Source organism: Apodemus sylvaticus, chromosome X (assembly GCF_947179515.1).
Source record: "Apodemus sylvaticus chromosome X, mApoSyl1.1, whole genome shotgun sequence".
In the NCBI taxonomy this organism is placed as follows: domain Eukaryota; kingdom Metazoa; phylum Chordata; class Mammalia; order Rodentia; family Muridae; genus Apodemus; species Apodemus sylvaticus.
Genome location: NC_067495.1, coordinates 115,714,039 through 115,741,450, shown reverse-complemented (window position 1 = coordinate 115,741,450; position 27,412 = coordinate 115,714,039). Strand labels below are relative to the sequence as shown.

General features: G+C 38.5%; 1 protein-coding gene across 2 annotated transcripts in view; it reads right to left on the bottom strand.

Moving 5' to 3' along the window:
• Dock11 (dedicator of cytokinesis 11) overlaps positions 1-27,412 on the bottom strand; it is a 184,011-nt gene that overhangs the window by 23,626 nt on the left and 132,973 nt on the right. For both annotated transcript variants that reach the window (XM_052171937.1, XM_052171938.1), the window contains 9 exons: positions 26,482-26,529; positions 24,333-24,475; positions 22,452-22,567; positions 17,375-17,512; positions 13,435-13,617; positions 10,818-10,931; positions 8,567-8,782; positions 8,422-8,479; positions 2,919-3,025 (listed from right to left, as the gene is read on the bottom strand). In XM_052171937.1, coding sequence (XP_052027897.1) covers positions 2,919-3,025; positions 8,422-8,479; positions 8,567-8,782; positions 10,818-10,931; positions 13,435-13,617; positions 17,375-17,512; positions 22,452-22,567; positions 24,333-24,475; positions 26,482-26,529 — 1,123 coding nt within the window. The remainder of the gene's footprint in view (positions 1-2,918; positions 3,026-8,421; positions 8,480-8,566; positions 8,783-10,817; positions 10,932-13,434; positions 13,618-17,374; positions 17,513-22,451; positions 22,568-24,332; positions 24,476-26,481; positions 26,530-27,412) is intronic.

The following is a 27,412-nucleotide window of genomic DNA, read 5'->3' as shown; positions in this document are numbered from 1 at the left end:
GTTTCAGATGTAAGAGCATGAGAAGGAAACTCTTCTATATGAACCTAGACAAATCAGTACTTGTTTGAACACCATACTCTAATTTTTAAAAATAAAAGTATGTATAGTCATTACTGTAGAGCATGAAAAATCTTCAGTGCTGTTTGTGACTGGGGCCACATAATCAAACCAACAGAATTCTAAAGTATATCTAAGTCATTGATTGTGAAAAGTGAAATGATTTGTTTCCTCTCTTCTCCTTTTGCCCCTTTCCCCACTTGAGACAGGGTCTTCTTCTGTAGCAGGCTGTTCAGGAACTAGGTACACTAGACAATTTTCATGGCAATACCCCTACTCAATACTCTGATCATTGTATTACAAGTCTGAGCCACCATGCCTGGCATAGTACATTCCTAGTACAATTTCTCTATGGAGGTAGAGTCTCCCTGTGTGGCTCTGGTTGGCCGGGAACTTGAGATCCTTTATGTTTCTGCCTTCCAAGATGGGGATTACAGGCATCTGCTGCCATACCTGGGTCAGTGCAACTGTTAGAAAAATGAATTTTGTCAGGTAGTGGTGATACATGCCTTTAACCTAAGCACTCATGAGGCAGAAGCAGGCAGATCTCTATGCGTTCGAGGCCAGCCTCTTCTACAGAGCTAGTCCTAGGACAGCGCACAGAGAAATCCTGTCTCCAAAACCAGAACAAACAACTTAGTACATACATCAAAAATATAAAAATGTAATTTTGTGGGATGATACACCACTTCTAACTCTGTGAATGTCACATTTGCCTTTTTGTGAAACTTGACATCTAGAATTTTATTTTAGAGGTGATAAATTTCATTTTAAAATATTTTCCCCAGCACTCTGGGAGGCAGAGGCAGGCAGATTTCTGAGTTTGAGGCCAGCCTGGTCTACAGAGTAAGTTCCAAAACAGCCAGGGCTATACAGAGAAACCATATCTCAAAAAAACCAAATCAAAAACCAAAAAAAAAAAATATTTTTATTACTGTGTCTTCATTGTTTTCTATGAAGACAACAGGTTTCTTTGTGACATCACCTTGCATCCCTATCATGTCTTCCCCTTTTATCCTCTATCATATAAACAGAAAAATTTTAATAGTTAAATTATACAACTCTTTTAAAGATATTTGCTGGTATATGAGTATGATGATATTCATTCATTGAATTATTTTCTGCATGTATCTTCCACTAAAATATATAACTAAAGCCCTTTTTAAAAAAAAAACAGTTTAAGAAATTGCACTTATCACTCTCCCTATAAATAGCAGCTATCATTTTCCAATTCCTAAACCTCTCCGATATACCTCCAGATTGTTCCCTCTCCTAAGTAGTTCTTTCTCCTCTTCCTATTGGTATTTCCTAAGTATTTTTGGTTTTGTTTTGCTTTTTGAGACAGGGTCTCATGTAGCTCAGGGTAGCCTCCTACTCTCTATGTACCAAAGGTAGCCTTGAAATTAAAACTTCTGATCCTCCTGTCTTTACCTCCCAAGTACTGAAGTATAGGCATGGATAAACTTGACCATTTTATGTATAGATGAATATCAAACTCAGGGATTGTGCATGCAAGACAAATACTCTGCCAAGTGAACTACATGCTTAACCTGAAGCTTTTACTTTTTCATCTATTTTTATTGAATATAGTCTTCATTTACATTTCAAATGTTATACTCTTTCCTGGTATCTCCCCTCCAAGAAAACCCCCAACCCCTCCTCCCACATATATGCCCCTCCACCCGACCCACTCTCACCTTCCCCCCTTGATTTCCCTTTGTTGGGGCCTCTATTGAGCCTTTACCTGACCAAGGACCACTCTTCCCACTGATGCCCAGCAAGGCCTTCCTCTGCCACATTTTTGGCTGGAACCATGTGAGCCCCTTGGTTGATGGTTTAGTCCCTGGGGGTCCTGGGGTGTCTGGGTGGCTGAAATCATTGTTCTTCCCATGGGGCTGTAAACCCCTTCAGTTCCGCCATTGGGAACCCCATGCCCAGTCCAATGGTTGACTGTTAGCATCTGCCTCTGTATGTGTAAGGCTCTGGTTTATGACACAGTTGCTACACATCTGGACAATAAGACTGGCCTTCTCCTAGCCTCTGCCTCCAGCCTCTATCTAGTCACCTGTAACCCACCTCTCATATCACAGCCATGTTAATCTCCTTACCTTATATCTCTGACTTTGCATATCACATACCTATATTATTTCAATGACTATCTCCCAAGCAGAACTTAGAGATCATAGTTCATCATTTTACAGCCCTTGTATCTCCATAGGCTTGATCCTATGTTGGTGCTTAAAAGATCTTTACTGATGGGCAAGCAGAACTATTTTCTAACCACCTGAAGTAGGAAGCAGGACACTTCCATTCACACTACTTTGTTACAAATACTATGCCTTTTTATAGTAAAAGACAATTTTAACTCTAGTTTTTTTGGAGTCTTTTTTCATATGCTAGGTGGGATCTGGTCACAAAGATCATGGTATAAAGATGGTCAATATTGTAGGTTAAAAATAACTTTTATTCATTTTATTTATATGAGTATTTTGCGTACATATACATATGTATACCACTTGAGTGTATGGTGCCCATGAAGGCCAGAAGAGGGAATCAGATCCCCTGAAACTGGAGTAAGAGTTGAGTGCTGGGAATCAAATATGGGTCCTCAGAAAGAACAAATGCTCTTAACCACTAAGCCCTCTTTCTAGCCATCTAAATGTAGCATTTTAAAACAAGAGAATGGGAAGAGTTACTGAGACAAGATTCTATTCTGCCAACAGGAATCCTTTGCCTAGACAGCTTTATTACTCACCAACTCTTAGTCATTTTCAAATTTAAGCCAGATCTAGTAACTTAATATAAATAAATTTTGAATTGGGAAATTTCTATAAATGATGATTCCTGCCCTGGGATCTTACTTCACTGTAATGAACATCCATCATTCCAGCGTCTTCTTTCATGGCTCCTTCTTCATCTATATTGGGAGTAATTTTCTTGAACGCTGAACACCCACTAGGGAATAATTCTGTGTGGAAAACCAGAAATGGAGTATATTTATTACAAAAAAAGTTTGGTAAATAACAGACGCCCTTAAAAGGATATGCTATTTTTAATAACAGAAGGGACCCTTGGGTTAAAGTCATAAGTACATGTTTCAGCTGTAAAAGTAATTTCATATATCCCTCAGATCTATTATATTCTATGGTTCTTCCTCCTGCACAAAGCGAGCCCAAATTCATTATTTTTTCCTATTTTTAATTTGATATATTCTTTATTTACATTTCAAATGATTTCTTCTTTCCTGGAATGCCCAAATTCATTATAATAAGTAAGTTGTGGTTTTGGTGTACTACCTGCAGTAGCTGGTGTAGATGATTTCCTAGTATAAAAATTATATTAAAATGCTCATCTTTTCTACATTTGCTCTGTATATATCATCTAGACAAGAGGGTGGACAATTTTTGGGTAAACACTGAATGACCTTTGGTAATCATCTCTAGTGTTTAAATTTCACTGAGAGTTGGAAAGGGAAGTCAGTCAGTCAGTCAGTCATTGGAAGAGCTTGGCCTAGGCTTTATATGACAGACAGGAAGTGAAACAGATGGTAAAGATAAAACACCCTTGGAGAAACTGAGTGGGACATTAAAAATCCATAGACTTGAAAGTTAGACAAGCCTGAGTCTTGCACTGTGTCACTGTATGAATTTGGGTATTTGTCTCTCTGGTATTTATAAAGTTTCTTCATCATCATTACTAGCATTATAACAAGAATAATAATAGAGGTTTGTGAGAATTACATGAGCACAAGTTTGAAATAGAGCTTAGTGTAAAAGAAGGACTAAATGAATTATTATTGATAAGTAAGCCTAACAATGTTATAAAGTAACTTTCTCAAGATAGAATAAAACAACTGCTGCAAGAGGAGCCCTAGAAAGTTGGGAGTAAACTGTAGCTGAAAAGAAGTTTTATAACTGTGGTCTAAATTGTTATTGTGGAGTGAGAATCTAGGTGAAGAAAGCCTTACAGTTTTCCTACAGTCTACATTTTTTAGGATCTTATGATTTAGAGAACAAAGAAGGCACATTTCAGATGTGGCTGGCATCAAACTTCTAACCATCCTCCTGTCTCTGCCTCCCAAGTGCTGAGAATGTGGATGAGGTACACTGCACCTAGTTCTGACATGGAATCTTGACCTTAATGCTTCATAGCAATTGCTTTTTATATTTCCATATGCCATTCTAGAGAGAGAAAAATGGAAGCAGCCCAGGAAGGTACAAACACCTTGAGGCCAAGCGACCCTGTGAAAAGGGTGAGTAGGATTTTGGAGGATGGGATTGTAGTGCCAATACTTAAAAAATGACTGGCAGCAGCAGAAGAGCGAGAAGCAAAATCTTGGGGGGTGAGCATAAAGGGGGAAGCTGGAACTAGGCACAAACAAGGGAATGAAGTACTTGTGAAATTTTAGCTATATGACACTGGGCATAAAAGACTTGGGAATGAAAGCAGCATTACCCTATAAGGAATGAGAGAAAGAGATGCTATAGAGTAGGGAAATCACATCTTTTGGGCTTATGGGAGAATCTGAGGCCCCAAAGTTTTGCTGAACGAGGATGCTATGTGGTGGTATAAGAATGCAGAAAACTTGACTCTTGTCTTCCCTAGGGAAAAGTGTTGTGCCCTCTCTCAGGAAAAGAGAAAAATGTCAAAGTCTAGGCTTTAGAGTGTACGATCCAGAAATGGCGAGGCTCTCAGACAAAAATGAAAAGAAATTCTGACTTGTGTTGGATCTTATATTTGAGGACAAGAAAGAGTGACATAATAAATTCCCCATTATCACCACTTCCACTGGACTTGGGCAAAGGGAAGAGCCTGAGAATCTATCTGTAAGTTATCTCTGGTACAAAGATCAAGGGCCTGTTGGAGGGTGGAGTGGGATTAGGGTCAATTGCAGACCTCCTTCCACTTTCATTTTCTTTTCTTTCTTTCTTTTTTCTATGGGGAGGGGCAGGAATGAGATGAGATATGACACCATAGCTGGGACTTACTATGTGGTTGGGGTTGGCCTCAAACTCCTAATCCTCCCACTCCTGAACACTGCAGTTACAGGCATGAGCCACCATTCCTGGCTTCCTCTTTTTCCTTTTCCTGGCACTTCAGTAGTCCTTCACGTAAGCTGACACCCCTGGGGGCCAGGAAACTACTCATAACAAACGTTATTTTTATTAGAAGAAAGTCTAAATGATAGAACATTTGGTTCCAATATGTCAGCTAATTAGCATTCTATTCCATCATGATTAAGAATATTTTTATAGTGCACTTCAAGAGAAATGGTTGCGGGGCCAGTTTGAGGGTATAAGTCAAAACAATGGAGGACTTGTGTACTATGTACACCACCCTGAGTTCCATCCTAGAGGAAGGGAAGGAAGGGCTGGATGAGCTGAGCTGCAAGCACAGTTCTTTGAGATGACAGAAAACAAACAAATTTTTGGTGCTGTAAACCAGTCAGGGATTTATAGTGTAAATACTCTTTTATATTTTTCTCTTTGGTATCAATGGACAATTAATTGAAAACAGTTCTAGTGTGTTAAATGCTATTTTTGTTATTTTTATTTTATTTTATTTTATTTTATTTTATTTTATCTATCTATCTATCTATCTATCTATTTATTTATTTTTGAGACAGGGATTCTCTGTGTAGCCCTGGCTGTCCTGGAACTCACTCTGTAGACCAGGCTGGCCTCAAACTCAGAAATTCACCTGCCTCTGCCTCCCAAGTGCTGGGATTACAGGCATGTGCCACCACCGCCCAGCCACTAAATGTTACTTAAAGCATATTTTGCTTAAAGATTTAAGTCATTTTTAGACTTCTTAAATACTGCTGGGTTGCAGAGTTCTCACACTAGATAGTGGTTATCCCGTGGGGCCAGGAAACCACCAGATAGAAGAAACTTTGTTTTTATTTTTAAAAGTCTACATGATAGAACATTTGCTTACAATGTGGCATCTAGGCAGCATTTTATTCCATTTTCATTAAGAATATCTTTATAGTATTTTTACTGGTTTAGATTAGCTAAGTATCTTTATACTGTAGTTTAAGCAGCTAATTGAAAAAGACTGTTTTGGATTCCTTTTTTTTTTTTTCTTTGAATCATTAAAGCTAAGGTGGAAAAAGCCCTGAGGATTTCTACTCCTGCTGCCCTTTTAGAAGAAGGTTTTCTAGTTTAAGATTGCTGAATTCTACAGGTTCAAAAAGAGACAGCACCCATAAATAAAAATATAAACAGCACTCAAATTTAACGTTTCTTTGTTTAAAATGCAAAACATCCTTTGTTTTTCCTCCTTAGCTCTTTGAGGTTAATGAAAGATAAACTTGAAAGTACCTTATGAATATTATGAACTATACCAATGACAAGTTTGGGCTACAGCCACTTGTTAAGACAGGTCAGATTGCTGATTAATGCAGCTGCCTAATGCTGAAATAACTAGAGCAAGAAATAATCTTTCTAAAGTTAAGGACAGGCTAGTGGATAGAAAATCATTCGTGGTCTGAAGGTCTTTATACCTACGAATAAAACAAGATTCTTGGGAAGAATTTCTAATATAATTATGTGTTTTCAAAATTGAAAGGGTCTATTCTTAATAGGCCTGGAACTCATATTTCAGGTGCTGAGTAATTAGGAAGCTGGGGTAAGAGGAAGCCAGTTTCTCTGGAAAGCATTTAAACCACAGAATGCTGTTTAAGAACCTCATGTTTGTCAGTGGATAGAGAATGGCAGGTGTGCAAGTTTGATTTTTATTTTTAGGGCAACTTGACAAACATATCAGTGTTCTAATTTAAAAAAGATGAAATGAGTCTTATTTTGATCAACTCTTTCTCCATTAGAAGTACTTGTAGGGGCTGCCTGTACAGCTTGGTTCTAAAGCACCCCCACCCAAGGAGAAAATGAAAACAATATATGGACTGAAAGGAGAAAATAAGAATACACCAATTTTTTATTTGCTTTCTTGCAAGAAATCATTCTTAATTTTTGTTTAATATAAAGTCTTTGTACTTGTGAGTAAAACAAGATTCTCAGGAAGAATCTCTAATATAATTATGTATTTTCAAAATCTAGAGAGTTAATTCTTAATAATTCTTAATGAGTCTGGGACTCTACTTCAGGTTCATCCTTTGCAAAGTATGCCCCTGTGTAAAGTAAGCCTACCCTGACTTGGAATTCACCATGTAGCCCAGGCTGTCTTGGATTTGTGGCAGTCTTCCTGCCTTAGTAGGGGATTTCAGACTCCCCAACCCCTAGCTGAGTATAACAATTTGTAAACTTGGATTATTCTGAAGCATTTCACCATCCATTTAAAATATAAGTAAAATGCTGAAAATGTTGCTCAGGTAGTAGTGGTAGGCTTGCTTGCTTAGCATTCACAAAGTTCTGGGCTTAAGCTCCAACACTGCATGAACTGAGCATGGTAGAGCACGCCTGTATTCCCAGGAGCTAGAGGCAGGAAGTGCACAACTTCAAAGTTGTCCTTGGCTACATAGCAAGCATCTGAGGTTTGCTTGGACTATATGAAATCCTACTCTTCTCCCAAACTTAAATGGCATGAATGCATAGTTTAAACCATTCAAGTCATATTTGGGAAGAATCTCCACAATGGCCATTATTTTACATGTGAAATGAAAAACACAGAAATTCCAGAGATGAAAACAAAACAAAGCAAAAAAAAAAAAAAAAAGTTGTCCCCATAGCCAAAGCTCACGTAATATGACTCCTTTAAGTTGCTTTCATTTTGCCCTCATTGTGATAGATAGCAGATGTCTTGATTGCAATCTTCACTACCAATTAACTTTGAAACCTTACCCAATTGTTTTGCTATTTGAGTAGTTATAAAATTCAGCAATATTATTTGAGGACAGAGAAGTTTTCAGCCTGATCTCTGAATTAGGAATCTTGAATTAGGAATTCAGAACTGTTGATGTCCTTTGAGGGCCTGGTTCCCTTTAACATGTGTCACTGCGTAAAAATGGCTCTAGATACCTAGTCCATGGACAGTTAGTTGCTGGTGAAGTTAAGGATGAGGAGGGGAAAGAAGCAATCTGTCTGGATTATGTAGAGCTTCTCTTGAGCCCTAAGAAGAACTGAATTTGTGGCAGTCATCCAGGGAGATAGTCTTGGGAAATAAACACTGGGCATCACGCCCAGCCATGTACTATTTAACATATTCTTGTAACCTCCCACAGAAGCCAAAGCCAAAATGAGCAATCCAGGCTTCTTTTATAACAACATCTGTTTAGCACTGAATGAGGCTGAAGGTAAACATATTTTTAAGAGCTCAATTCTATCCCATTCACAATTGCACACTACAAAGATAAAAGATTATTTTGACAGCTGAGAACCCTCTCATCTCAGAACAGAAAGGTCTTACTCTTTCGGTGAAGAAATTCTGCAACTAGAGCCGCTACATGGACATAACACATTGCGGCCTAGAAGTGGAAAAAAAAAAGAAGTGTCAGAATATATTCAAAGGAGTTTGAAGAGTTCCAGTGAGAGCAAAAATTTTAAGTAGTCACCTCAGAAAAATCTCCATTTTTTATATGAATTTTGGCCATGCTGTCAAGCCAAGTTTTCCTCAGCTCCGGTGTGCTGGCATAAGATTTAGCTAAGCTATACTGGAGATCAATTAGCATTTCAGGGTCTTTCTCATGCTCCTTCATTTGGGCAGTGGCCATAAGAACGGTGCGGATCCTCTTGGTCAAATCTTTGACTTCTGTGGGAAAAGCAGTTGCCTAATTTCAAAACAAAAGAAAAGAAAAAACCCACATATTTAGCAGTATTATCAATAGGATTGAAGCACGAACATCCAAATCTGGGGACTATAATATGGTTTTTATTCTTTGTTAACAGTTGGTAGTACTATATTCCATATGGCAAGTCTAAAGGGATTTTAATTAGTTATTTTTAAAAATTATCTAACTAGCCAGGCATTAAAGGATTTTGAACTTGATGGCAATATACTCAAAGCCCATAAAAACATGATCTTTGAGGTCAGACCATCTGGCTTTCATTGTGAATGTTACATGTTTGGTTCACTTGTAACAGTAACTGAAAGTTATTGACAGCACATAGGTACGGGGTACTGATCTGGGTGCTTTATATGCTTTAATTAAGTTGTCTTCTCATACATTTCCATCAATGGGAAAACTGAGGCCCAGAGCAGTTGAGAAGCTCAGCCAACATCTCTTGGTTGGCAAGTCATGGAGACAGCACCACTATCAGGCAATCAGGCTCCAGAGCTAGTGCTCTGCAGGCAATTCCCATAGTGAGGAGCCCACTGACTATAACACACACCTTGGTGAAAACCCTGCCTCCAACTTTCCATTTTCACAAATGAGAGGTTGTGAGTCACATCATCACACTCCAGAGAGGTTAAAGAGATCATTATCCTCTCAAAGTGTTTCTGACCCCAAGATGGGGGTGGGGCAAGTACATGGTTAGGGAACTTAATATGAATATAATATTCTGCGTTTTTATCTGCTTTCAAACTAATTATTAGATGCATCGAACCCCTTTGCCTTCATTCACAGAAACTCTACTCCCAAGGTTAGCTATCCTTATAGTAACAGGGTTACAGGTGACCTTGGCAGATAAAACTAAGCCATTCACAAATGAGTAAAGGGAAAGCAAAGGGGCTCTTCTCGAGGAGAGCTAACATCAGTCCTATTCACTTGGAAAACATCGTGTTAATCTATCTACCTGTATAATATGGCATTGATCATGGTAACAACTAGAAACATAAATTCTTGGAGCATGAGTAAAATAGCTGAAATAGTACACGTTGCTTCTGTGCTCCTGGGATTAGCTGAACTGTATACTGATCCCCTGGGAAACCCACAAGGCTGCTTGAAAGCAAACTTTCCCAGCCTGTGAGCAGCTGGCACTACTCAGTGTTTTGCTCCCTGTAAGCAGCACTCCTATGGGAATGTTTTTTTGGTACATAGATTCTACACGTCCCAAACATCAAGCATATTGTGACTGTGAGCTTTTGATGTTTTAAAAAAATTTCATGCAGTATTACCAAATACACTAGAATATGACCTTTCCTGAGAATGGGGACAATTCATCCCCCTGGGAGGAGGATCTCAGGACCTGTTTTCCAGGCAAAACAGTAGAAAATGCATTTTTTTTTTGTTTACAATGCCCTAGTTTTTAAGCATGTAGTACTCAGAGTCCTAGGTTTAATTGTGATGGACTGGTGCTGAAGACTGACAGCTTTGGACTGTTACAGCAAGCAAGAGTTGGTTAGCAAAATGTTTGAAAGTCAGAAAACCAACAAATAATGAAACCCTTTGGTTCCATTTCTTATCTGTTGGCAATGGATCTGTTAGCCATTCTAAGAAGTGAAATTTTTCTCAAATTTCCAACCCCATTTTTAATTACCCAGTATTATAAATGGTAACAATTGTTAAGAAGGAAAATAAATATTTCTTTTCTGAGAAAGTTTAGAAATCAAGCAGAGAAAACAACACAGATTTTATTACTAACAGACATGCATTTTAAAAGTCTATTTAGTTACTGCTGAATATAATTGCTAAAGACCCAGAGGTAAGTAAAAGCCATCAACTCTTAAACCTCACATGCTATATGTTCCATACTGACAGAACTGAGAAGCCCACCCCAGTTTCATGATATAAACTCCCTTTTTTTTAGTTAAAGTGTTTTTTATTCGTTATTTTGGTATTGGGGATCAAACCCAGGGCACTGTTCATGGTGAGTGCCACTGACTCACAATCCCAGTCCAAGTGGTTTGACTTTATTCCATACCTTCATAGGTCTGTCGCTATTTGCAAAGTTATTGATAATGAATAAAGACTCCTGAAATCTTGATCCTCCACTCAGTGCTACGTCAGCTATAAGCTGACTCACAGCAATGATAATCTGTGGGAAGAAATACAGGTTATTTTCAAAAGGCTTCAAAAAAAAAAATCCTGCTTTGAGAGATAGGGAGGGGTGTCATTATACTGTGTCCAGGCTAACATCTAACTCGCTTCTGTCTTCCTACTTCAGTTTCTTCAGTAGCTTGGACTTCAGGCTAATGGTTGTTTCCTTATCTATAACCTTTTCCCTAGTAAAGAGCTCTAATGGGACAGACCAAGGCAGTGGAGATACATAACTAGACATTGCCTACATTACATAGTAGACTACTAAGCCAAGAAGTCCCAACTGTGTTTAGACTCTGAGTTGTTTCATCAATTAATCACAATGATATGAAGATGGAGAATAATTATCACCCAGTGTGTTCTCTGTGCTGGAATGGTGTCAGCTGCTATATGCTTTTCCTTTTCACCCTCATACTAATAACCATGCAAGATGGCAAATACTTGGCCTCATTTAACAGATAAACAAACTGGTTCAGCCAGATTCAGTCACACAGCACTTATGTAGTTGATATATGAGTGGAGCACACGTAGATAGTTATCTCTATAAATTCTGTAATTTCCACAAAATCCTGAGATTAATTTCATTGTGGTTTTTTTTTTTGAGACAGGTTCTTGCTATGCTATCCAGCCTGATCTTTAACTTGTGGGCTCAAGTGATCCTTTTTGCCTGGGCATCTCAAGTATATGAGAGCATACAGGTGCGGGCTAGCACTTCCAGGTCAATTCTTTAGAATTTCTGCTTTTTTGAGACAGGTTCTTCTTGTCCTGTAGATCAGGTGTACTCCTTTTACCCTGATCTTTCACAGGTTTGGATTTTAGGCATGTGCCATCGTGCCTGGCAATCTGTCATTGTTAAATAAAGGTTTTGCTGATCCATGCAAAACAACCTGCATCACCTGCCATTTGTTATCTAACAATCATTATTTAACCATCTTACTTAAGTCTAACAAATATCCTGAAGTAGAGTTTCTCCCATTTTATATTTGAAGAAGCAGAGGTACCAAGGCTAAAGAAGTCACCTGCTCCATGTCAGACTGTCATGGACTCTGAACTAGAGCACATATTCTTAAGACTTACACTCTAGAGTAGCCTTGTCCAAGAGAAAGAGAACGTGAGTCACATACATGAATGGCTACAATGAAAAAAGAGATGGAAGGGAAATTTACTTTATCTTCTATATTTACTGTGTATGTGTATGTGCACGCACACGCGCGCGCGTGCGTGTATTTGTGTGTGTGATCACACATGCGCTGTATGTGCATGTGAATATCAGAGGACAACTTTCAGGAGTTTGGTTTCTGATGGTCAAATGCAGGTCATCAGGCTTGGCAGCAAGCACTTTCACCTACTGAGTCAGTCACCTTACTGACCCAAAGTTTATTTTGATATGTTTTATTTACTCCCAAAATTTGACAAATTATTTCAATATGTAAACAATATAAGACAACTTAGATGCTCATTTTTTTTAATGTACTTAGTCTTTATACTTCTGACACATCTCAGTTTGGACCAGTCCCATTTCACGTGGCAGATAGCCACATGGTCCGAACTATGACACAGAAAGGAAAATCCAGATATTGATTTCTTTTGCAGGGCTGAGACTAGAACCCAGAGTCTTGTGTATGCTAAGTAAGCATTCTACCACTGAGCTATAACCTCAGGCCTCTTTTTACTTTTTGTTTTGAGAGTGTCTGTCGTGTTGCCCCAGCTGGCACTGACCTCACTCTATAGACAAAGTAAGACTTGAAGTTAATATCCTCTTACCTTAGCTTTCAAAGAAGCTATAAATGTTGCTCTTTGTGGGGAGCAGAGTGAGAGGGGGGTGTACACACACATTCGCAGGTGCACATGTATGCCTATGTGTGGAGGTTAGCCATTCTTCAGATGCTGTCTATCTTTATTTGGGGGTCGGGGCTTAGAACTTGCCAAATAAGGTTAGGCTGGCTGGCCAGTGAGCCCCAGAGTTTGGTTTGACCCCATTTCTTCAGTTGTGGTGTTAAAAGTGCCTACTACCACTTCTGGCTTTAAAACAAAAATGATTTATCTGTATATGTATCGTTTCACCTGCATGTATGTCTATTCTATGCCTCTGTGCATCATGTACATGCCTGGTACCCAAGGAGGCCAAAAGAAGGCATCAGATCCACTCGGTTGGAGTTACAGGTTGTTATGAACCACCGTGTAGGTGCTATGAATCAAACCTAGATCCTCTGGAAGAATGGACAGTGCTCATAAGCACTGTGCCATCCCTCCAGCCCCATACACAACCTTTTGGATCGAATTCAGGTACTTATGCTTGCAGAACATGCATTTTACCAACTAAGCTGTCTGTCTGTCTATCTATCTATCTATCTATCTATCTATCTATCTATTTATCTATGTATCTATCTATCTATCTATCTATCTATCTATCTATCTATCTATCTATCTAATTAGATGTTGAATTGTTGGAGGCCAGTGATTGAAGAGAAAAACAATAAAGAGCTTTGATTGGTACTCACCTGCAAGTGTGTCCTCAGGAAGGTTTTCCTCTTGGTATACTCAAAGTTGTTTCTCATTAAAAGATACAAAAGTGCAGATGCCTCATTCCTGGTTGAGCTAATCTTTGAAGTACAGCACTTTAAAACCTCATAGCAAAATGCAGCACACATGTTTACTCTCCCTTTGAAAAAGGCTGAGGGAAACTAAACACGGAAAATAGAAATGAATATCTGAAGATCTAATAAAACCCACCAAGTAATCAAGTGCTGACTGTAGCCTCACCAAAAGCTATGCTCAGATCTTTAGAAGATAAGAAATCAATATGAGGTTGGAGCTCTCTTTTCAAGATAGTCTGAACTTCTTACCATATAGACAAGCATATTTCAATGATAGAACAAGTCAAGTCAGTGTAGAAGATACTGCAATAATGTGGAGATACGTGGCATAAGTGCTGTCAATCTGAGAAGAGCTCAAGTTAGTCCAAAACATAATAGGAACATATTCCATGACAAGCTGAATAAATGGATGACTGAAATGATGAATGATGGCTCCTGTTCGAAAGTTCCACCCACTGAGCAAATCAGTAGTAGTGAAATTGATCCTTTTTTATTAAACAAAATGAAGTTTATGTGAAGTGTTCATATATGCCTGTCCATTTTCTACTCCACAAATACTGTCAGTTAAGACATATTTTGTCATAGAGAAAGAGTGCCCAAGTGGTCACTGAATTCTCAAAACAAGCAAGTGGCGTGCTGCTTTGTGGAAGATAAACTATACACCTAGTGTGGGTTTATTAGAGTTTCCTATCCTTGGAAGGTGGGACAAGCAAGCTGCTTCGAAGTACATAATGGCCATTTGTCAGGACTTCTAAAGCTTGTGTGTCAGTTACACAAAATGGCTTCTTGGAAACCTTTAACTTTAATCTGCATCTCAGGAATCTATCTGCATTATTTTACCTTTTTGGCAGGTGCAGTATTAGGCAAGCAATGGGTGTGTAACAAATGCTTTCTGATTGGCAAATTGGGAAATCTCATAAAGTTTCACAGGATTAGATCGACTCTTGCTGGACGAGATACTCTAGTATAAAAACATTTAAGGACAGGCACAGCAATGTGCAGTTAATCCTTACAGTAAGTCTTCTTATATTACTTGAGACATGAACAATGGCCAAAGTCATGCACAACTTCCTCCATGCCAGTTCTAATGTGCCCCTTTCACCTCATGAGGATGCCCATACTCTGTTTCCCCTTGGCTTCTGTGACACTGTCCATTCTTGTTTTTTTTTTTTTTTTTTTTTTTAACTACATCAGTCACTGTTTCCTCTCTTCTCATTTACAATTTTCTCTTTTAACCCATTCTGTGTTATCTTCTCTAATGTTCTGATCCTGATCTCTGTTTTCACTCTGTATCCTGGTGATACACTCCAAAAATTCTTGTTAAAATGTATTCTATCTCGATATCCACACACCAGCACCCTTTTCCAGGCCCTCATCTATTTTTTTTTACTGTTTTATTTACATCATTTTTATTATATTTTGTGCTACACACAATCTTTCTTTTCTTTTTCTTTTCTTTTCTATCTTTTCTTTTCGTTTGTTTGTTTTGAGAAAGCGTTTCTCTGTGTAGCCCTGGCTATCCTGGAACTCACTCTGTAGACCAGGCCGGCCTTAAACTCAGAAAAATGCCTGCCTCTGCCTTCCAAGTGCTGGGATTACAGGCGTGCGCCACCACTGCCTGGCTACTTCTCTTCTCTTCTCTTCTCTTCTCTTCTCTTCTCTTCTCTTCTCTTCTCTCTTCTCTCTTCTCTCTTTTTTCTTTTCTCTTTTCTCTTTTTTCTTTTTTCTTTTCTTTCCTTCTATTCACCCCTTTGTGGTTTACCATGTATCTCTGAAGCTCTGGCTGGCATGGACTTGCTACATAGACAAGGCTGGTCTTGAATTCACAAACATCTGCCTGGTTCTGCTTTTTGACCAATGTCTAATTTTAGAGAGGTTTATTTTCCCTTGGTCATACTGATTCTCTTTTAATATACATCATGTTACTTCCCTGCTCAAAACATTTCCATGCCTGCTTGTTTCCTAAAAGATGAAGTCTAGCTAGCTCTTAAGGTGACAACACACATTTATACTTTCAGTTGTATCTTCTAAGTCCAACTACTAATGAAGGGAAACTTTGATAAGATACAGCATGTATTTATCATTATGTGTATATTTTCTTTTTATGTGTATATTTTCATATATTGCACAGTAAGCCCTCATGATTACACACAGTACCTACCTAACTAGTAACTGTTAAATGATTTTTTTCTAAATGTAGTTCCATCCACTTATCCTATCGCGCTCATACAGAGCTCACTTCCCTGTAGAGTCTTTTATTCTTAAAGTATATTAAAGAATAGAAAACTTTGAAAGCTTCACATTTACCCAATTTCTGTTTTACATACAATGAAAGGTAGGACTTGTTTATTTGATCATATACTGGCTGCTTATGGTTTGTTTGCAAGATATTATATAAGATCCCAGAGTTCTAAAAGTTAGTTTCAAAGGGTTTGCACACAATTTTTTAAACAAGCAAGGCTGGTACTGCCTTAGTACAGTCGGTGGTGTGTTAATCTTATCATATGATAAGCAAGATAAATTGGTGAAGTTGGTGATTTTAAAATGACATTGGAGCTGATCAGTGGTGGCCCACACCTTTAATCCCAGCACTTGGGAGGCAGAGGCAGGAGGATTTCTGAGTCTGAGGCCAGCTTGGTCTAGAGAGTGAGTTCCAGGACAGCCAGGGCTATACAGAGAAACCCTGTCTCAAAAAAAAATTAAAATGACATTGGAGCTAGGAATGTGGTCTCCTGGGTTGAATCTTGAGAGAGAAAAGAAGATGCAGATGGAGAGTCTTATGTCAACCTGACACACAATCTAGAATTATCTGAAAGAGATAACCTTAGTTGAGAAAATGCCTTCATAAGATCTGGCTGTAGGAAGTGGTCAAGGACACCACAAGAAAACCCTGACAATCAACTAACCTGAGCCCATAGTGGCTCACTGAGACTGAACTGTCAACCAGAGGGCCTGCCTGAGACTGACCTGGGCCATTTGCACCTATATATCAGTTGTGTCGCTTGATCTTCTTGTGGGACTCCTAACAGTGGGGATAGGAGCTGTAGATGACTCTGTTGCCTGCCTTTGAAACCCTTTCCCCCTAGTGGGCTGCCTCTTCTAGCATTAATAGGAGGGGAGGTGCCTAGTCTTACTGCAACTTGATATGCCATGGTTGGTTGATATTCATGGGAGGCCTGCCCTTCTTTGAAGAGACAGGAGAAGTAGATGGGAGTAGGGTGCAGAGGGGAGGCGTGGGGAGGGGAAGGAACTTGGAGGAGAGGAGGGACAGAAAACTTCAGTTGGAATGTGAATAAAATAAAGCAAATTAAGTCAGCTGTAAGGCATTTACTTAATTAGTGATTGATGAGATAGAGCCCAGCCCATTGTGAGTAGAGCCATCCCTGGGCTGGTGGTCCTGGGTTCTATTATAAAGCAGGCAGAGCAAGTCATTAGGAGCAAGCCAGTAAGCAGCACTCCATGCCTCTGCATCAGCTCCTGTCTCCAGATTCACCTCCTACTTGACCTTCCTCAATAATGAACAGCAATGTGGAAGTGTAAGCTGAATAAATCCTATCTCCCCAACTTGTTTTTGTTCATGGCGTTTTATTGCAGCAATAGAAACCCTAAGACAGAGAGAGAGATCCCTGAAAAGGGCCTGCTGAAAATGTAAAGGTATGATGGTAAAAGGGAAAGCCTGTTCTGATTTTACAAGATTCTTGCCTGGCTCTCTACATTGATTTTGCTATGTTGTGATCATATTTACAAAGGCTGCAGTAGTTACTGGCTGTTTGTAGATGGCAGCACAATGATCCCCAGTCCTCCATCTTCCCTTGAGTTTCTAGCACTTTTAAGTTGCTCTTACCTTACTGATGAAAGACCTCAGTGAGGCAAAGACGTGCTTCAATGACACTTCAGATTGTCCATTTTTAAGAAAAGCAAGGTGAATATCAAATACTTTTTTCATTAGTGGGTTGTGGCCATCATTATTTAAAAGTTGGCTCTATAAAACATGAAGAAAGAAAACAGTTTATAGAAGCCTTTGGTTTGTCCCCTCTCCCCCCACATATAAAAGAACTGATTTTACTGCATCATCAATATCTGCCTATGAAAATGCTGTTAGAACTTTGGAAGTTTTTTTCAATATTTTTAGTATTTTATTTGAGAATAGTCATGTGATCTTCAACTTGAATGGGACATCTCAAAACACCATACAAACTATATCTAGACTATTGAAACTCTAGCATTTAAAATAGCTAAAAAATTACTCTTTCAATGGAGAACATCAAAATTCAAAATGAGTATGGGAAGAATATTTCTCCTTCCATCCCTCCTCCATTACTGTGTTCTTCCATTTTAAAGTTCTCTCTCTGCAGCTCAGTGGGATCTAGAACTTGCTACATTCAAAAGCCAATCTGGCTCAAAGTCACAATCCTTTTTCTGGGACTATGCATATATCTAGTCACGACTGGCTAGGAATTTTTTTAAATTAACTTACACATTCAGAAGTCTGAAACCAAATACAAGGCAACTGCCCTTTGTATTTCTCTGGGAGAGTAATAATTAGGAGAAATACCAATTATTTTAAAAATCTATTATCTTACTTTTGGAAATATATTTTGTATAAGACATATTTATGTACTGGTGACAAATTGAACCTTCCATAATACCTCATGATACCATGAAAATGCCTCTTGTAAATGGGCATAAAAAACAGTAAATAAATATCAAGTGACCATAGGTGTGTGGATTCATTTCTGGGTTTTCAATTCTATTCCTTTGATCTTCCTGCCTGTCTGTACCAATACCATATAGGTTTTATCACTATTGCTCTGTAGTAGAGCTTGAGGTCAGGGATGGTGATTTCCCCAGAAGTTCTTCTATTGTTGAGAATAGTTCTCACTATCCTGGGTTTTTTGTTATTCCAGATGAATTTGCAGATTGCTCTTTATTACTCTGTGAAGAATTGAGTTGGGATTTTGATGGGGATTGCATTGAATCTGTAGATTGCTTTCAACAAGATGGCCATTTTTACTATATTAATCCTGCCAATCCATGAGCATGGAGATCTTTCCATCTTCTGAGACCTTCTTTGATTTCTTTCTTCAGAGGTTTGAAGTTCTTGTCAGACAGATCTTTCACTTGCTTGGTTAGAGTCACACCAAGGTATGCAATATTATTTGTGGCTATTGTGAAGAGTGTTATTTCCCTAATTTCTTTCTCTGCTTATTTATCCTTTGAGAATAGGAAGGCTAGTGATTTGTTTGAGTTAATTTTATATCCAGCCACTTTGCTGAAGTTTTTTATCAGCTGTAGGAGTTCTCTGGTGAAATTTTGGGGATCACTTAAGTATACTATCATGTCATCTGCAAATAGTGATATTTTGACTTCTTCATTTCCAATTTGTATCCCTTTGACCTCCTTATGTTGTCTAATTGCTCTCGCTAGAACTTCAAGTACTATATTGAATAGATAGGGAGAGAGAGGGCAGCCTTGTTTAGTCCCTGATTTTAGTGGGATTGCTTCAAGTTTTTCTCCATTTAGTTTGACGTTGGCTACTGGTTTGCTGTATATTGCTTTTACTATGTTTAGATATGGGCCTTGAATTCATGATCTCTCCAAGACTTTTAACATGAAGGGATGCTGGATTTTGTAAAAATGCTTTTTCAGCATCCAATGAAATGACCATGTTGGGTTTTTGATGTTGTGGTTTTGTTTTGTTTATGTAGTGGATTGCATCGATGGATTTCCATATATTGAACCATCCCTGCATCCCTGAGATGAAGCCTACTTGATCGTGGTGAATTATCATTTGATGTATTCTTGGCAAGAATTTTATTGAGTATTTTTGCATCAATGTTCATAAGGCAAATTGGTCTGAAGTTCTCTTTTTTGTTGGATCTTTGTGTGGTTTTGGAATCAGTGCAATTGTGGCTTCATAGAATGAATTGGGTAGTGTTTTCTCTGTTTCTGTTTTGTGGAATAGTTTGAAGAATATTGGTATTAGGTCTTCTTTGAATGTCTGATATTTGACAAAGGAGCTAAAAACATCCGGTGGAAAAAAGACAGCATTTTTAACAAATGGTACTGGATCAACTGGAGGTCAGCATGTAGAAAAATGCAAATTGGTCCATTCTTATCTCCTTGTACAAAGCTCAGTCCAAGTGGATCAAGAACCTCCACATAAAATCAGATCAACTGAAGCTTATAGAGGAGAAAGTAGGGAAAAGCCTTGAATACATAGGCACAGGGGTAAATTTCCTGAACACAACACCAATGGCTATGCTCTAGGTACAAGAAACATAAAACTGCAAATTTTCTGTAAGGCAAAGGGCACTGTCAATAGGACAAAACAGCAACCAACAGAATGGGAAAAGATCTTTACCAACCCTACATCTGAGAGAAGGCTAATATCTAATGTATACAAAGAACTCAAGAAGTTAGATTCCAGAGAACCAAATAACCCTATTAAGAATGAGGTACAGAGCTAAACAAAGAATTCTCAACTGATGAATACCAGATGGCTGAGAAACAGCTAAAGAAATGCTCAACATCCTTAATCATCGGGGAAATGCAAATCAAAACAACCCTGAGATTCCATCTCACACCAGTCAGAATGGCCAAGATCAAAAACTCAGGGGACAGCAAATGCTTGAGGGGACAGGGAGAAAGAGGAATACTCCTCCATTGCTGGTGGGATTGCAAGCTGGTAAAACCACTCTGGAAATCAGTTTGGTGGTGCCTCAGAAAATTGGGCATAGCACTACCCGAGGAACCAGATATACCACTTTTGGGCATATACCCAGAGGATTCCCCTGCATGTAATAAGGACACATGCTCCACTATGTTCATAGCAGCCTTATTTATAATAGCCAGAAGCTGGAAAGAACCCAAATGTCCCTCAACAGAGGAATGGATACAGAAAATGTTGCACATATACTCAATGGAATACTACTCAGCTATTGAAAACAATGACTTTATGAAATTCTTAGGCAAATGGATGGAACTAGAAAATATCATCCTGAGTGAGGTAACCCAATCACAAAAGAACACACAAGGTATGCACTCACTGATAAGTGGGTATTAGCTAGACTGGAGTAAACAGTGGGAAAACAACAGAGACCATGTATCAAACAAGGCAAGTACTGACACCCAAGGATATTCTTGACCTCCATACCTGTGCCTGCATTCATAAACATGAATGAACATATTCATATACAGCATACATATTTACACAACACATCAAATTATATAAAATCAAAATATTGGTTAACTTCTCCAGTTCTGCCTTTTTGACTCTCAAGAAACTAAGCAGGTTATATCGATTCTGTCTACCACACAGAACTAGACAAAATGGTGACAGGCCCATTGATGGCCAGTACTTAGAACCAAGGACTTCCATTATGATTGGTGTACATATGAATTTTGACACTGTCACCAACTAACTGTGCAATGTGAACCTCCCTGTGGGCTCAAGGCTTCTTATTTGCATGAGAATGATACGTTTATATAAGTAAGGCTATTGTGAGGATTAAAAGTTAATTCATTGCTTGTATTTAGTTTACAGGGATATAATTTGTGTTACCATAATATCATCACTTTTAAGAGTACAATTCAGTTACCATTACTAATTTGATGCCAGTACTGAATAATCACAATCCAACTTCAGAACAGTTTTGTAACTTATAAAGATCACATGTCCTCTTATGTCATTCCTTCCCTTCATTAACCCAACCTTCAAAAGAAAAGGAGAAGGTAACACAGTGACACAACATGTGCTTTGCCTGCATGAGGATATGGTTTAATCCTCAGCACCAAAAATAATAAGTTAATATCTATAAAGTGCTTAAGAGAGTACTTGAGTTTTACCAAGAAATACACAAATACCTATTAAATAAATAAAAAATATTAGAAAAGCAGGGAGGAATGGAATCTAGTCATGAGCCTCTGATGGCCTATCTACTGACATGATGAAAAATAATGTGTGTGTGTTATTTTAATTAAAACAACCTTAATATTTTGTAAGATCACCTACCACAACTTATTAGTATTATTCGATTCTCCTTTATATAATGTTTTAGAGAAGCGTGGGGCACGTTTCCATAGTCTATCTGGAAGCCTAAGGCAATTGACTATATTACATAAGAAAGGGGAAAAGGCAAAACAAACAAAAATAAAAACAGTCCCCAATACTATGCAATTGAAGAGAAACTGGAGGTGTGTTTTCTCCTTCTGAGTTCTAATACTTATGTTGTCTTACGTTATGCTCATGTAGTTTTTACTTTCAAAACATTCTCACATCTACCATTTTCTTTTACCCTTCCACCAAGCACGCAGGTTAACTTACTTTCTTTTACAAATTAAAGGAATGACTTGGGTTGAGAGAAAAAAAATTGAGAAAAACCTGGATATTGTTCTTACAATAACCTTGTTATAATGGGTATTTTGGCTAACTGATTTTCTCGTACCTGGCAGAAAACTGAGTCTAAAGACAAATATAAAACAATAGAATTTAAGAGGCATAGGGAGATTAAGGACATTTTAGTAGGAACACTTCACTTAATGGATGACTGAGTTTCAGTGATTTCCCAAGGTTACACCACAGCTAGTCAAACTTGGCTAGCCACCAGTGTTTTCTTACCGCCCCTGCCATACTGAACTATTGTTCCTCAAACTAGCTAGCTATTATAGGTTTTTTTCCCTTTCCTTTCCTTTCTTTTTTTTTTGTTTTTTTTTTTGTTTTTTGTTTTTTATTTGAGACAGAGTTTCTCTGTGTAGCCCTGTCTGTCCTGAAACTCACTCTGTAGACCAGGCTGGCCTCGATCTCAGAAATCCACCTGCCTCTGCCTCCCAGAGTGCTGGGATTACAGGCTTGTACCATCACTGCCTGGCTTTTTATTTTCCTTATAGTTGACACTGAACAATTTCAAACTCATAGTTACCTTGAAGCACTGGGTGAAAAAGGAGATGGTGTCTAGTACTGTCAGAGACACTTCAGTAGCAGTATTGCCTTCCAGAAGTGCCTGGTGGAAAATATCTGCTTCCGTCGTTGCAGAACCTAAGGTAAGAGAAGCATATTAAACCATGCCCAACATGGACTTATGTTAACAGCACCAAATAACTTCCTCCCAAAGCCACAGTGAAACAGTCTTGTCTTCTTAGAAGGAACTCATACCACCAGACCTAATGAGCTTCACTGCACTGATACCTTACTGAGCCATGTTCTGTCTTAATCACTTCTGGTCACTTTTTTTTTTCTGCAACATGTATTTAGCTGTACTCTTCTTTCGTGCTGTGATCTCAGTAATGAGCTATAGTGATGCAATTAGGAAATCACGTGGGAAGCATCTTCAGCTATGCTGCCAACATGGGTGAAAAAATGACAACCCCATGGCAAATTCAGCAGCCTACAGTCAGATATCTTCAATTCTACCAGTGACAGGAGACTTGTTTCTAAATTCCAGGCTATGTATGGGTCTAAGGAATATTTGTTGCACTTTTCCAACAAGCAGAAACTTGAAAAATTTGTGTCCTCACCAACCAGGCAGCATACACCAGCTGATATGAGGCCCCTGACCCATATACAGGAGAGGACTTTCTGAACTGGCCTCATTGAGAGAAGATGCACCTAACTCTCAATAGACTTGAGGCTCCCAGGGAATGGGGAGGACTGGCGGGATGGAGGTGGGGTGGTGGGGACATCCTCTTGGAGATGGATGGTGGGAGAAAGAGGTATGGGAGGAGGAACAACCAGAGGGTGGACCAGGAGTGGGTTAACGACTGGACTGTAAAAAAAAAAAAAGATTAATGAACACTAAAAAAAATGTGTCCTCAGTCTTTTAGCTCAGGGTCTATCAATGCAGGACCTTTATTAGTATTATAATTGGGTTTCACAAAGCCAGTTTTCTTGGCATCTTTTCCTGTGACCTTTGGATTCCTGCATGAAAATGAAAGTGTTCTTCCTCTGATTTTTTTTTAAATTAATATTTGCTGTCTAAGGGTATACTTCCCCTTTATCTAATCCCTTAACAACCCCAGTTAGGCAAGGTTTTTTTTTTTCTTATCCTAGATGTCTTCTCAGTGCTTTATCTTATTTAAATATACCTCCAACAACTAATATTTAGAGCTCATTATTATTATTTGCTGCTACTGGGGATTGAACATAAGGTCTCATGCATGCTAGGCAAGCATATATTCTAGCAGTGAGCTAGCTCCCCAGTATTTTTTTTAAGCTTTTTATTATATTTGCTCAGGCCTCGAGCTTGTGAACTTTCTGCCTCACCCTCCTTGGTAGCTAGAATTATAGGCCTGAACTTCTAAGCCCAGTTACAGTCGATTCATTTCTGTAGTCAGCACAGGATATATGTATGTCATTAGTCATTAAATGAATAATAACTCTAATTGAATACTTTTATAAGCTATGTTATTAGGACATTAATACTTTCTATTAAAATTTAATGGAGCTAAAGAGATGGCTCACTAGTTAAGAGCATTTATTGCTCTTCCAGGTGACCTAGGTTCAAGTACAAACTCATCTGTAACCTCAGTTTCAGGGGGGATCAAGCGCCCTCTTCTGGCCTTCACAGGTACAAGGCAAACACGGCACACATAAACAGATTCAGGCTAAACATTAATAAATATTAAATAAAGCAAATAAATCTGGAACAATTAAAAATAAAATTTGACAGACCACACACATACACTTGCACGCACACAATGCTCATATCTGTGTACACATCACACACATATACACAGTAAATTTAAAAAAAAATTAAATAGCATTCCCAGGCTATTTAATATTCCTCCAACCAAAGATTACTTACTGTGATTAAGTGTGAATGAGCTTTCTAAGCTGCTAAGATGCTGAAGTCGAGCCTGCATCACCCCTGATCTGTTTCGAAGAGCTGGCATAGTTTGTGATTTTCGATCTATTCCAAAGTGTTTGGATAGCCAGGCATCATGCACCCTAAAATAAAATTTTAAATCAATACCCGAAGTATAGCCAGGCAGTGAGGGTGTATTCTTTTAATCTTGGCACTTGAGAGGCAAAGGCAGGTGGATCTCTGTGAGTTCAAGGCCAGTGTGTTCTACATTGTGAGTTCTGTTCTACAGGACATCCAGGGCTACATAATGAGACCCTGTCTCCAACCCCCACCAATAAAACAAAAACAAACAAAAATACAATAACAACAAAAACTGAAGTGGTCCAATAATATATGTCATTGTTTAATTCTTTTAAACTAAAATGTGAGTTTAGTTGATGTGCTTAGTTGATGTGTAAATATAATATGCTGCTCAAAGATTCTATCAACTATTGCTCAGATTAAATGAGGTATATTAGAAACAGTGAGCCATCTCTTTAGCCCCTAAATTGTACAACATTTTAATGGGTCTTAAAAAGAGCGTATACTCTTAGCTAAGGCATTTAGAAAGAGCCTTCTATCCTTCCCAAAAACACTGGGGCTAAGTAGACAACACTCTAATAATATCCAGTTTCTTTCTGGATCACTTACAGCTGGGTCATGCATAAACTCAAAAAGAAGTTTGTTCTCTTCTAATCATGAGGTAAGAGTTACAAAATCTGCAACACTAAGGTCTATGGTGCTAAAGATCAGAGCAGCTCACACTCACAGGGAACGATGGTAGACACTGTAACGTTTATCACTTGAGATTTATTACTAGGCTGTTCCAGAGAGGCAGCAATAAACCACATGCAACGGCTTCAGTCTGTAGAACTAAGATCGGCATGGTGTGCTTATACATCCTATAATCACAGCCTTTGAGAAGCCGAGGCAAGAGGATTAGAAGTTCAAGGTCCTCCTTGGAGACAGAACAAGTTCAAGGCAAACTGGGACTCCATGAGATCCTGGAGCCAAAAACCCGAACTCCAACACAACAAAGAAAAGAAAGAAACTGCTATGGATTTTAACTTTGAAAAATAAACTATTTGGTGCTAGAGACATGGCTCAGTGGTTAAAGGTCCTTGCCACCATGCCTAACAACCTGACCTGTATCCCTGGGGCACACATGGTGGAAGGAGAGAACTCAGTCCACAAGCTGTCCTCTGACATTAACACATTTGTGACATGTGGCATGCACATGTCCAAGCATGCACACAAATTCTTAAAAGACTATATATGGATTCCTTTAATTAGTAGTTCTAATTCATATATACACACACAGAGATACACTCATAATTGAGCTAAGCAAGACTTACTTTGCCTTCAACCATTTGCCTTCAGATATTCCTGATTGGTTTTTTCCAGTGTTGGTGACTGAACCCACGGCTTCACATACATTACAAAACTACTCAGCTGCTGAGCCATATTCCAAGAACAAATGTACTCTCTCACTCTCTCTCTCTCTCTCTCTCTCTCTCTCTCTCTCTCTCTCTCTCTCTCTTTCTCTGTGTGTGTGTGTGTGTGTGTGTGTGTGTGTGTGTAGTTTTGGGAATTAAATCCAGGGCCTTGTGCATGCTAAACAAATGCTCCATCAGTGAGCTACACCCTAGAGCCCCTCAAACATTTCTTCATAAAGATTTAAGAGGCAAAGAATAAATAGATATATAATATATAATATATGTCCTAATTACTGTTGAGGGTTTCTTAGTACCTTAGTACTTGGGAAGTTAACAGACTACAGGCAAAAGTGATACATTTTACAGCCACTTCTGCCTTTTGATTTTCTGCCTACCTTTATATTTAGCCCTTACTTAAGTCCTGCAGGAAACACAAATATATGCTCAAAGTTCAGGGAATCTTAGAAGGTAGAAACCTTCCCAATCACTCTAGTCATTATTTTTTTGTATTTGTTCACATTAGTTTTAACTTGGAATTGGGATACGCTGAATAAATCAGAGCTGCCTTCATGTTAACCTAAAGTCAATATCTTAGGTTTTACAGGCCACTGATGGGATTGCTGTTTGTTGGGAAAGAATGAAGAAATGGAATGTTGTAGTGCTGCAGGAATTACCTTGCTATGTTCCTTTTCCCCATATATCGGAAGTGAAACAAACATACTCTAGAAAAGAGAACAACAGCACATTAATAATATACAGCTACCTGGTGCAATTTGACAAGTAATACGTAGAGGGTCATATGTTCCCAAGATCAATGTACTCAAATGACATTACAATAACATTCATTTTCACAGTTAACGACTTATGGGCTTTCCACAGATATTTGCTATAGGTATACTAGCATTAAAAGTCCTGTGTCTTTAAATATGAATGTAATGATGGGTTAGGAAAAACTTGTAGATGTAAATCATCTTTTGTGCACTGTGCCATACCATAGCAAAGGTTTCTAGTGCTCGTTAAGACCAAACCATGTTCCTTAATTATAGAAGTAGAGGCAAATGCTATATTTTGTACAGAGGTATTAAATGTTCCATATTATTAATAATCATAAATACATGAATATAGGAAAAATAACATCCAAATCTGCACGTGATCATTATTTCCCAGCTTCGCTAGCTGTCACAAAGTCTTAAGTTCCACGAAAAGCAAGCTAATCTTCCTCCATCCTCCTATTCATCTTTCATCTTTTCAAGCAAATCCTCACCATCAGTTGTCTTCGTTGGTAAATATTTCCCAGCATATTTACACTGTTTACTACAGCTGAGAGGGTCATCAAATTAAAAGGGGGATCATAAAAAAAGAGCACTCCAGGGAGGGTTAGTGAAAGTGAAAATATAGGAACAAAATGCAATAGCAAAGGGGGATCATAAAAAAAGAGCACTCCAGGGAGGGTTAGTGAAAGTGAAAATATAGGAACAAAATGCAATAGCAGACAGGCTATGTGAAAGGGAGAATGGAGCTAATGGAGAACTGAAGTTAGTGGGAGTGGGACGGGACAAGAGAAGATCAATAGAAATGATTTGTAAGAAAATGCTATAATGAAAA